The 11,754-nt window shown below is 56.9% G+C and overlaps 2 protein-coding genes across 15 annotated transcripts in view; one reads left to right on the top strand and one right to left on the bottom strand.

The window, feature by feature from the left end:
* Window positions 1-326: 326 nt before the first annotated feature.
* On the top strand, window positions 327-2,924 carry MYOC (myocilin). The gene is made up of 3 exons (XM_063406682.1): window positions 327-1,099; window positions 1,532-1,651; window positions 1,737-2,924. Exons 1-3 carry the CDS (start codon window positions 598-600, stop codon window positions 2,519-2,521), a joined length of 1,407 nt encoding a protein of 468 aa, XP_063262752.1. The 5' UTR covers window positions 327-597; the 3' UTR covers window positions 2,522-2,924.
* Window positions 2,925-6,377: 3,453 nt separating this feature from the next.
* Window positions 6,378-11,754, bottom strand: part of PRRC2C (proline rich coiled-coil 2C) — a 69,668-nt gene continuing 64,291 nt past the window's right edge. For all 14 annotated transcript variants that reach the window (XM_063406670.1, XM_063406674.1, XM_063406667.1 and 11 more), the window contains 2 exons: window positions 11,423-11,549; window positions 6,378-8,186 (listed from right to left, as the gene is read on the bottom strand). In XM_063406670.1, coding sequence (XP_063262740.1) covers window positions 7,920-8,186; window positions 11,423-11,549 — 394 coding nt within the window. In that variant the 3' untranslated portion in view covers window positions 6,378-7,919. The remainder of the gene's footprint in view (window positions 8,187-11,422; window positions 11,550-11,754) is intronic.

The raw sequence follows: 11,754 nt of genomic DNA, 5'->3' as shown, positions 1-11,754 counted from the left end.
GCGGAGACACGGACGGGGCCACCCTGCGGCGGGGCGGGGCCGCTCCGGGGCGGGGCGGGGCCGCTCTGGGGAGGGGCGGGGCCGTTCTGTGGAGGAGCGGGGCCGCTCTGAGGGGGCCATTCGGGTCGGGGCCATCCTGCGGGGGAGCGGGGCCGCTCTGAGGAGGCGGGGCCGCTCTGAGGAGGCGGGGCCGCTCTGAGGAGGCGGGGCCGCTCTGGGGAGGCGGGGCCGCTCTGAGGAGGCGGGGCCGCTCTGAGGAGGAGGGGCCGCTCTGGGGCGGGGCCGCTCTGGGGCGGGGCCGCTCTGAGGAGGCGGGGCCGCTCTGGGGCGGGGCCGCTCTGAGGCGGGGCCGGCGGGTTCGGTTCAAGCCCCGGCCCCATCGTTCCCCATGGGGTTCGGGAACCGGGCCCGGCCCGGCGTGGCGTCACCTCTGGCATACGGCCTGGGCCAGCGGACCCGGGGAGGCGGCGGGGCAGTGCCGGTGCCCCCGCAGGCATCCAGAAGGTTCCGGCTCGCCCGCCCCTCGCCGTCCCGACCCTCTTCGTCTATAAATGCGGGCGCCGGTGGCCGGCGCGCTCAGAGGGCGGCGCCGGGGCCATGCTGGGGGTCTGGCTGCTGCTTTGGGGTTCCGTGGCCCTGGGCGGCCGGGCGGACACCGCCTTCCTCCGCCGCGCCCATGACAGCTCCGGGCACTGCACCTACTCCTTCACGGTGGCCAGCCCCGTGGAGGCCGCCTGCCCCGATGCTGCCGGCGGCGTGCCCGAGCTGCGCGCCGAGCTGGCCGCCCTCGCAGCCCGCCTGAGTCGGCTGGAGAGCCGGGAGCGAGGAGCGGGGGTCTCGGGGCCGCGGGGAGCCGAGCCGGGGGGCGCACGGGACCCCCAGCAAGTGGCGGCGGCCGCCCGTCTGGAGGCTGCGTACGGCGAACTGCTGCGGGCCAAGTCCCGGCTGGAGGAGGAGAAGGGGCGGCTGGAGCGGGAGAAAGAGGAGCTGGGCAGGCGGCTGGAGAGCAGCGCCCAGGAGATCACCCGGCTGCGGGCCGCCCGCTGCCCCCCCGGGAGAGAGGGGCCCGGCCGGGACACGCTGCGAGCTCCCGCCAAGGGTAAGTGCCGGGGCCGGGACCCCTGCGCGTCCCTGCCGCCGGCTCCTCCGCTCTGGCAGAGTCCGTGTGCGGCCCCCACGCTGTGCACCCACCTCTGCCCCCCGCTCCTGGGGACCCTGGTGGGCTCAGCCTTGCTGGGAGGTCGCAGCCCACTGCCCAGTGCCTCCCTCCCCAGCCCTCCTCAAGCCCTCGCCTGCCCCGCGGCAGAGGGGGGCCGTGGGGCTCCGTGCTGAGCCTGGGTATTGGGAGTTTCCCCGAACAGAATGGGCTCGGATGTGCCCCGCTGCAGTGGGAGGGGCACCGTGCTCCTGCCCAAGGCCCCGGCATCTCGGGGGGCAGCAGCGCGGTACGGAGCCCCCCAGGGCGGCGGGGCAGGCAGGCGGTGAGGGGGGCTGGCTCGGCCCCGCTCACGCTGTGCTGGCCCCGCTGTAGCGCCGCGCTGGGAGCCGCAGCCCCTCAGCTACCAGGAGCTGCAGTCGGAGAGGACCGAGGTTCCCGTGTCCCGGCTGCTGGAGGAGACGGCGCTCGGCCGCCCGGGCAAGGAGGACTCAGGTACGGGCACGCCGGGCCCCCCACGTCCCGCGGCCCCCGAGGGGCCGGAGGTGACCCCTCTGTGTCCCGTCGTGTCCCCGCGCAGGCTGCGGCCGGCTGGTGTGGGTGGGGGAGCCCGTGGTGTTCGGCCGGGCGGACTCCATCGCGGGCAAGTACGGCGTGTGGATGAAGGACCCCGAGCCCGCGCCGCCCTTCACGCGGGACAACACCTGGCGCGTGGACACCGTGGGCACCGAGGTGCGCCAGCTCTTCCAGTACGAGGAGGCCGAGCAGCTGGCCCGGGGCTACCCCGCCAAGGTGCACATCCTGCCGCGGCCTCTGGAGAGCACGGGCGCCGTCATCTACCGCGGCGGGCTCTTCTTCCAGCCGCGCCATTCCCGCTCCGTGGCTCGCTACGACCTGCGGGCAGAGACCATCACGGCCGAGAGGGAGATCCCCGGCGCCGGCTACCACGGGCAGTACCCCTACTCGTGGGGGGGCTACACCGACATCGACCTGGCGGTGGATGAGATGGGGCTCTGGGTCATCTACAGCACGGAGAAGGCGCGGGGAGCCATCGTCCTCTCCAAGCTCGACCCCGACACGCTGGAGATCCGCCGGACCTGGGAGACCAACATCCGCAAGCGGGGGGTGGCCAACTCCTTCCTCATCTGCGGCACCCTCTACACCGTCAGCAGCTACTCGGCGCCCAACGCCACCATCAACTTCGCCTACGACACTGCCACGGGCACCAGCCGCGCCCTCAGCATCCCCTTCGAGAACCGCTTCCGCTACCTCAGCATGCTGGACTACAACCCTGCCGAGCGGCAGCTCTTCGCCTGGGACAGCTTCAACATGGTCACCTACCCCATCCGCCTCTCCCGGGCGTGAGCCGAGGCTGGCCGTGCTCCGGCCCAGCCCCCGGGCCCCTCGGGCGTGCCTTGGCACCCTGCCCCTCCCCACTGCCCCCGGGAGCGCCGCGCACAGCCTGGGTGGTGCTGGGGGCACTCGCTGCCCGGCCACATCCCGTGCGCAGCAGAGAGAGATGAAGCGCTGCTCCAGAGCCTGGCAGAGCTAGGGAAATGCCTCTCACCAGCCTCGCTGGGTTTGGGGTCACAGCAGTACCCAGCCCTGAGCTGCTCCAGCACCTTCCCTGAGCACCCAGCCTGGCCACTCCGAATTTGGAGCAGGGAGGGCTCAGACATGGTGAGGGTTGGGCAGAACAGATGGTAGAAGGGCTGTGCAGGAGGATCCTGCCTTAAAATAAATGTTTTTCCCTAGCTGTGAGCAGTGATCCCCTCTGTGGGGTCAGGGTTTGTTGTTTCCAGGCTCCAGCCCTGCAGAGCTCTCATGCAGAGATGCCACAAACTGCACTGGCATCCCACACTCCCAGTGCCCAGGGGCATCCTGGAGCTCAGCCACCTCCAAAAATGATCGAGTGGGCTCAGAAGCAGCAGAAAATGCAGACACATTGCACAAGCCTTGTTTTATTGAGGAAAAAAAAAAAGCAGCCAGGAGAGCAGGGGTGAGGAGTGCTGGCAGAGCAGCCTGCAGCCGGGTGGCCTCTTGGTACCCAGCCCTTCCAGCCATGTGCCTCAGCTTTACAGGCCATTCCAGGCCAGCAGCTCTCCCCACACTGTCCAAACCACGCTGATTTATCTGTTTATTGTAGAAAGCTTGCAAGAGGAGGCTTCTTTCCCCCTCTGGCATCCGGGGCAGCAGCAACCACATTCCCCAGGGGCTGCGTAGGATCCAGGCCCAGTAAACATTGCCCAGCATCACTGCTGCCCCACGCCTCGTCTGTCCAAGCCTGTTTTCCAAGGAGTGTGCTGGGCTGTGCCCCTCTTGATGCACCTACAGGCCGAAGGTGCTGGTGGGGGGAGCTGTAAAGCTTGAGCAGGAAAACACCACATTTTGGAAGGCAACTTCTGACAGCAATGCCCCAGGGGTTGGGGCAGTGGGAAAGGACAGGGAACACAGTGGGACACTTGTGAGGATCGCTGCAGCTGCAGGGATTGTCAGGGAGATGCTTCACCCCATCGCTGCCCTCCTGACACTAATGCTTGTCTGAAGTGTAGCACTGTGCATTAGCATATCACAGCCAAGGGTTTGGTTTATCCATCATCCCCACGCTTCCCTTTTGAGAGATGGTTGTGAAAAGTGAGATGACACGTGTAAGGTATGTTTGGTGCTGCAGGGAGGGCAGCAGGTGGGAGCCCAGCACAAAGAGGAGGAGGCTGAAAGCCCCATCCCTGCTCCCAGGGAGGCCACAGCCAGGCTGGCAACCTCACCTGAGCCGGGGCCACTGAAGGCGTCCCCCTGGCCAGCAATGTCCCCAGGATCTGCAGCGAGGCTCAGCCCAGGTGCGTCAGAACACATCCCACTGTCACTGTCACTGTCCCTGTCACAGAGCGGGGAGCACGGGGGGAGGGCAGCAGCTGCCAGGTGCCCGCCGGGGCTGGGGAGAGCCAAGCAGGCAGAGCCCAGCAAACCTGCAACCAAGGACGGGAGAAGAGAATTTCTGTCCCAAAACAGGATGGGAGGCGAGGCTGGAGCCCCCCTTCAGCCCGCAGCTCCCCGGGGGAGTGAGCCAAGCCCGGGAGGAAAGGCAGGGTCTGTGCAGAGCCCCGGGGAGCAGCAGCACCTCGGTGAGCCCGGACACCGAGGGCAGACAGCTCCCCACCCCTGCACCGGGGCCTTCTCAGGCCGGGAAGGGCATCTCTTAATTGAGTGAGAAAATAAAGGAGGACAAGCCAAAGTACACAGGATTTCCAGAAAGCTGGGCTGGAGCTGAACAGTGCTGAATACACTGCTTCACTTAACAGGCTTTGGGAAAACAAGCCCTCCCTGCCCACATCCCAGCAAGGAGCCAGCCTGAGCCCTGGGGGTTGCTGGATCCGGCCCCAGTCACATTTCACCCCCCTCTGGCTCTTGCCCTGGAGAAGAGTTACAACCTTTTCACGCTCAGCATTATTAAGGAAAAAGAAATTGAATTCTCCAAACAAAACTGTTCCCTAATTTCTAGGAGGTTCAGCACCATTATTTCTGATGACCAGAGTCCTAGAAAAGAGATTACACACCAAATCCCACTCAAATTAAAAAAAAGCAAGAGCTACTCCAGCATAAACAGCCAGGAGCAAGTTATCTGATTAAATGTCATAAAAATATTCAATCAACCGGGGTCAGTGACTGAAAGCTTCACCTGGCCTCAAAGGCAGCTGGCGTGGTTTGGGGCTTTGGAGAGGCACACATCAAACCCAGGTTATTTGCAGGCACAAAATGCCCAAGCACTTACTTTAATTAAACTCCTGCAGAAATACTCCCCTTGTTCTGCTCTGAGCACAAAATAGTCCAAAACCCGGTACATTTCCACAGCCGACTGTGGGAAATTCCTGACTTCCCAATGGCTTTATTACTACAGAATCTAACATTAATCCTTTCAGTGCCATTTCCTTAAAAATAGAACAGTCTGGTGAAAGAGTTCCCATTTTTGGGGTGTCCTTTTAAGATGAAACAGGCTGAAGACAACCTCAAAGCAGGGAAGCATCACCACAACTCTGATGCCTTTATAGCACATTTCTAGATGGAAGCAGTGTCCACTCAGTCCCGCATGCCCACCCTCCTTTCCCAGCATTTACTGCAGCTGTGCTCATACAGATCCCTGTGGAAAAGGTGATTTACCCTGAGTGTCACCTCAGGTTCCTTCTGCCCAGGGCTGCGTTTGTGGATTCCAGCACCTTTGATTCACTCCATATTGCTGCAGCTTCACCCTGAACAAAACCAGCCTGGCCAGAAAAGGACTCAGCTCCCCTGGTGGCCCTAAGCTGCTGCTTCCCCACCCACCCAGGGCTGGCAGTGACCCCTCCGACCTGCCCAGTTCCCGGTGGTGCTGGCAGAGCCACCCCAACACTCCTGGCTGCATCCTCCCTTCCCTCAGAGGTGCAGAGCCAGCCAGCACCTTCTCCCCAGGCAGGAATTCCTTCTCCGAGACCAAGACACGGAAGGTTCCTGCTGTTTGTGGGAAGCAAGTTCCCTCTGGTGGCCAGCTGAGCGTGTCCTGCCTGCCCTGAGCCCTCAGCCCGGGGCAGGGAAGGCTCAGGGCCGGTGCTGCCGCTGATGCCTTGAGAGGCTGCCTAGAACAGAGGCTGGACAGCGTTTATTCCTTTAAAGGAATAAAGCAGGTATTTATTATGAAGGCCTTCAAAGGATGCACCTTGGGCAGTACAAGAGCCCAGCCAAGGCTACACCCAAGATGGACCAGGGGTCACGAGTTTCCACACTTTTGTAAGTTCTGGTCCATTTCCATATTGGGGTTAATTGTCCCATTACAGCTTCAGGTGATGCAGTCCCATCCTCCCAGGCTGCTCTCCTCAATTCCCTGTTGTTTGCACTTTTTGGGCCTGAAGGTGCAATGGTGTCCTTGGTTCTGGGGCTGGAAAAGGATTGTTCTGTCTGACTGAGCTGTGAGGAGAACTTGCAAACACTTTACATGAAGTGCAGAGTTGCACACCAATGCAGTGCAGAATCTGGAAAACGTGAAAGCTGAACCTGAGGGCATGACCAGGGTTATCCCAGCTCCTGTCTGGAACAACCCCAGCTCCACCAGCTGGAGATGGAATTCCCAAGAACCCCCCCAGGCTCCTTCTGGAGCGAGCAGTGGCCACAGAGGAGCTTCTGGGAGCCTTTTCCTTCAGGAGCCTTCCCCTGGGAGCCCTGCTGGCCTCCTGCAGCAATCACAAGAGCAGCCTTTATTTAGAGAATACTTTATTAGTTTCTGTAATCAAACCCATGTAAATAAGACCGTACATATTTCATACAGTGCGTTACCCCTGTACAAATGGAAAAAAAATTAAGTTTAACATTTCTAGACCAATATGGCTGTTAATTTCTGTACAATGCCAACTCACACTACAAGTGGGATACTTTTTTCAAAAGTTGACATCACAGCTAGTTTCCAAAAATTCAAATTATATATATATTTATATAAAAAGATAACCAATAGCAATTCACTAGGCATCAATAGCAGCAACAGCCTTTCCAGCTTCTGCAGTCATTTGAACAAAATTATACACATTAGACTTTCAACTCTTCCTTCCAAAAAACGTAAAAAAAAAAAAAAAAAAGGAAAGAAAATCCCAGAAGAAACCAGCAAATTCTGCTACTGATGTGGTACCTGGTGCTTTTTATTAGCTTTTTCAATCATTGTCTGGAAAAAAACCTCTAGAATAACATTATTAAAAACAGCTCCAGTATAGCACAGTCACTACTACATATCATAAGCAGGTACAGGATATCTTACATTCACAGAAGTATCATACAGTACTGTCCTACAGCTAGAATACTAGAGGATACAATTAAAAAGGCATTTATTTGACTTGATTCTACTTTCCAGCACACTGTGGGCAAGGAGGTGGTGCGACGCAGCTCTGATATAAAGAATGCACCTTGGAGATAAAACTCTCGTTAATCTGATAAGGTTTCTTTTATTCTCGTGGCACAGTTTCAGTGCTCGTTGCTGTGTTACAGAAACCGGAAACCGTTTAGGGAGCACTCGCATCATCTAAGACAGGGGTGAACGGAACAAATCTGACTATTGATGCAACGAACCCTCAACTCCAGGGGTGAGAGCCACTGAGGGGCAGCGCGTGGAGAGGACACAGGGGGCCAAGTAGCTTTTTCATATGGTGATCTAAATGCAGTAAATTGTCATCCAAGCAGCAGCAGCCAGCAAAGCACTGCCTTCAGAGGGAAATCCAACACTGCCAGTGTTACTCTGTGTTAGGTCAAACCTCGCAGGGCAAACGTGTGGATCCCTCTGTTTATACAAGATAGAAGCTTCTGAAGTCACTAAAAACTTAACACACGTTACTTGGCCCAGCACCATCTTCAGATCTGCATGTTCTCATACTCATGGGTTTATAAAAAGATAAATAGCAGCTGAAGATCGGAGCCTGAAGAAAATAAAGAGAAGTCATCGTGTCAGCTGGGAATTGCCTCCCCACCGTTGCGACTTCTCCGTGCTGTGGCTTTGGGAAGCGGGTGGGCGCGAGCCAAACAGGGCACACACTCCCAAGCAGCCTTCATGCTGTTAGAGCACATGGGAGCCCCAGAGCCTGGGGGCTGGACACAGCTGGACAGCAGCACCACAGCTGCTGCCGGCCTCTGTGCCCTGGGGGGCTGCTCAGAGCCCGGCAGGGAGAGCAGGCTGCTCTTCCTCCTCGGGACACCAATTGATGCTGCTGACACCTCGCCCACCCTCCCCTCTCCCCCCTCCACGGGAACACAGCCTCTAAGATTTTGTTTCCTCGGTTTTGATTGCCTGGGGTTTGATTGGTCCAGTTCTAACAGGCTTCGGTGTGGCAGCAGGCGCAGGGGCGGGCTTCTCCTCGGCTTTGTCCTGGCAGACTCCTGGAGGGTCAGCAATTGCCTCGCTGGGCTTGCTCCCGTTCTCCTCCACTTTCGGGGCTTTGCCTCCTATGGGTTTGTTCTGCTGCTGCTGCTGCTGCTCAGAAAAGAATCTCTGGGTGGACTGAAGGACCTCTGCTCTTTGCTTTGCCTTAAGAGAGGGAGAAGATAAATTTACTGAAGAGAGGGCATTGGAATTGGAGTGACTTCAGAAGTATTTCCCGTATGGAGGGGGAAGGACTGACCGCAGTGGCCAGACTTTCCTAGAAAGGCAGTGTGCATCCTGCTGCTTCCCTGATGTCACCACACCTGGGTGCTCAGCTCCTCAGCAGCAGTTTAACACCATGCCTAGCTTCCCTTGCTCCTCCTAATCCTTCCCCAAAAAGAGGATCAGGGACAACAGTTTGAAGTATTACTGAACCTCTTTGTACGCCACTGCTACTGCAGAGCTGCACAAGCACCAGCACAGCTGCAGCTGCTCAGGCTGCAGCTTCCCTGTGCCCAGCTCAGACACGGAGCGGTGCCTGCACCACCCTGCCCTGCTGCCCCTGCAGAGCACAGGGCCTCTCCCAGCAGCAGCCTGAGCACCCCAGCGCCTCCTGAGGCTCTGGGCACACACTGAGCCTGAGCTGGGGGTAAATGAACCAGGGCAGGGCAGTGCTGGGTGTGAACGGAAGCCTGAGCTGCTTCCCGCCCCGAGCAGGCTCTCATCCCAGGCAGCACAAACTGCCTGCCTGCCTCCCCTCCCTCCTCTGAATCCCACCTGAGCCCTGGGGAATCCCCTCTGTGACACGTTCCAGTCACAGTTTTGATACTGTGCAGATCAGACACTTCAGAGCAAGCACTTGCCTTTGCTGCCCAGACTCCATTAACAGTTCAATCATTCAGAAGCTGAACAATAAACCCCAGTGCAGTCAAGTATCTTTTTATTTTCAGCTAAAAAAGACTATCTTAACACAAGGAACCCCAACTACAACACAGGCACCAAATCTCCATGTACCTCTCTGAGTGTTTTCTGCTTTTTTACAAAAAACGGGGCTGGGAGACACACAGACAACAACAGGGAGACAAAACAGCAAAAGTCTGGAACAAGAGGCCTTGGCTCTCACACTGTGGAGTTGCTCCAAGTAACTCAAGCAGCAACAGAACAGAAAACAAACCTGTGAACTCTGGTGTGCAGGACTGCAGCAACAGCCTGATTTTACTGGAGCCGGAGGGACAGCTGAAACCTTTTGCCCAAATTTCAGCCATCCCCTGAGGTCAAGGCTGGGTGACTCCATCACCAGTAACCAAACATGACAGAGTAGCTCTCACTGCTCTCAGCAGTGTTTGCAGCAGATTAAAGACACCAGAACTGTGTTAGTATTTGCTCTGACTGGCTACATCCAATCCATGCTGCACACTCAGGACAGTATGCTGAGCATCTACAGGCTGCATAAATTGACAGTAGAAAATGGACCAAGCACCTGGAATTGAAGGGGTAACCAGTCCTCCCCCAGCCTTGCACAACCACAACAACAATCTCCTGCTCTGACACCTCAGTGCACAGCCTACAGGAAAGGCAGCACGTGAAGGAGCCCCTCAGCACCATCTATCCAAGCAACTTCAGGCTCCGTGTCCCACACTGCAGCCTTGCCTTGGAAGAAGAGTTTGCCTCCAACTGAAGGGTCCCGAAGTGCTGTAACAAGTCAGGGTGACTGCCATCACCTGCTGCTGAAATGCACCCCCTCTCGTGCAGGGTGCACCACGTACAACTGCATTCTAGCACACAGAATCCAGCACAGGCACTCCAAACCAGGGGAAAGGACTCTCCAGAGCCCCCAAGGTGTGAGGCTGGCTGGTACAGGAGGAGCTGGGGGTGAGAGGACAGCTAACAGCCAGGAGTGCAGCTTCACTGCTCATTCCAAGATAACCAGGCTCCGGACACCTCACTCTGCCTGGGACAGCAGTGGCAGCTCCACACTGCTGACCACAAGACCACTGGAGAGAGGAAGCTCCCTTAAATATTTTAGTCTAAAATTCTTATTAAAGAACACCAGGGCTTAGAGAAGGTCTGTGTTCAGCTGTTCAGAGCCTGGCTGCTGGCTTGGGGTCCAGAGGCACTTTCTGAAGCCCTGACTTGCAGACACATCCCTGCCCTGGGAGCTGTCAGACTGAACTCTGGTAACAGCGCTGCTGTTCACATACTGACCTTCACATCTCGTTCAGCCTTCAGCGCAGCCTGGGCCTGAGTGCCTCTGGCTCCAGGTACTGATCCACAAGGACCTCTGGCCACACGTGGTAACTGAGGGTGGCTCATAAGGCCTGTGGTCATCTGGGACGGCATCTGACTATGCAGAACTACTGGCAGCCTCTGAACAGGCGCTGGGAAGGTGTTAGTAAATGGGGCTCTGACCAATGGAGGGAGCAGGTTAGGCTGAGAGAGGATCTAAGTGGGGGAAAAACAACAAAGAGAGACATTTCTCAATTAGAAAGTCGCCAACTCGACTGCACGTTGGCATTATCCTAAAGGGGGAAAAGTTGCTGCTCCGTGAAATGAATGTCAAGAGAACAGGCTTGAACTGCAAGAGAGAACTGCCCTGCAGTGCTGCTGTGCCTGAAAGCAGCACCAACAACTCCAACCCAGCTTGTGAGCGGGGAAAGACCCTCACAGGGCAGGGGAGCAGTCACTGGTGAAAGGCAGCCCCAGGAAGGCGAGGCAGTTTCTGCCAGTGACAATCCAGAAATCAAATCTCAAGTCCTGCAGTCAAACGCTCCAAATGCTAAAAGGAAGACAGAAATATCCTTTCTGTCTGAAATACACTTTTAGAGAGGCTACATTCCCCTAGCAGCCTGGCTCCAGTCACCTGCAACAGAGATGCACCACCCTTGCAAGCTGTGCTCCCTGGAATGCCAAAGCACATCAGCCCCTGTGCCACCAGCCCTGCCCTGTATGGACTGTGTGAGCTCAGAGATCCTCTCCATCCTGAGCTGCTCCTTCGGTACCTCAGAGCTGCAAATCTGCTTTGTCTTTCCACGTGTACAATATGCACTGGGACCCTTCTGAGACACGAAGCCTTCCCCTTCCCAAGCAAATGCCCTGTTTCTGCAGGATGAGGTGCAATACAGCTGCCTGGGGAAGCCACAGCACCATCTGTTCTGCATCACTCACAACTTGCATGGAATTCTCTGTGTGCACACAACTCAAAATTAAACACCACAAAATCAGCACTACTGTAAGCAAGATCAGAGAGGTGATTTTTTGCTTAGATCTTGAGATTATGCCATTTCATTTAAAGGATTCCATTTTGTATCTCCCCATGACAAAAGCCTGAGGAGACAGTCGAGTCAGAGCCACCAGGTCACAGAGAGAACAAATCTGTTTGTGGGACGCCACCAACCACCTACCTGTGGTGCAAACTGTGCAGGAAAGGGCTGTGTCATCCTCACAGCTGCAGCTGCTGACTGGAACTGCTTCTGGTAGACAATGCTGTTCATTTTATTGGACTGATTGTTAGGACTTGTAGAACTGGCCCTAAAGAAAATAACTCCAGTTAAAATCAACTGCTTTCATTCAGGGGATGTTTCTGCCCTTAGTTACAACTTAACCAGAAATTCAGCACTGGAGGTGGGAAGAATGAATCTCCTAGAAAAGCTGCTGTGGAACTTTTTCTATATAGAAGCTTCTATGTGCAAAAACTCTCAGAATTTCAGAATTCGAAGAGGAAGTATAATCAGAA

The sequence above is a fragment of the Prinia subflava genome, chromosome 10 (genome assembly GCF_021018805.1).
Source record: "Prinia subflava isolate CZ2003 ecotype Zambia chromosome 10, Cam_Psub_1.2, whole genome shotgun sequence".
NCBI classification, from domain to species: domain Eukaryota; kingdom Metazoa; phylum Chordata; class Aves; order Passeriformes; family Cisticolidae; genus Prinia; species Prinia subflava.
The sequence above is the reverse complement of the archived record's forward strand: the minus strand, read 5'-3'. Positions and strand labels throughout refer to the sequence as shown.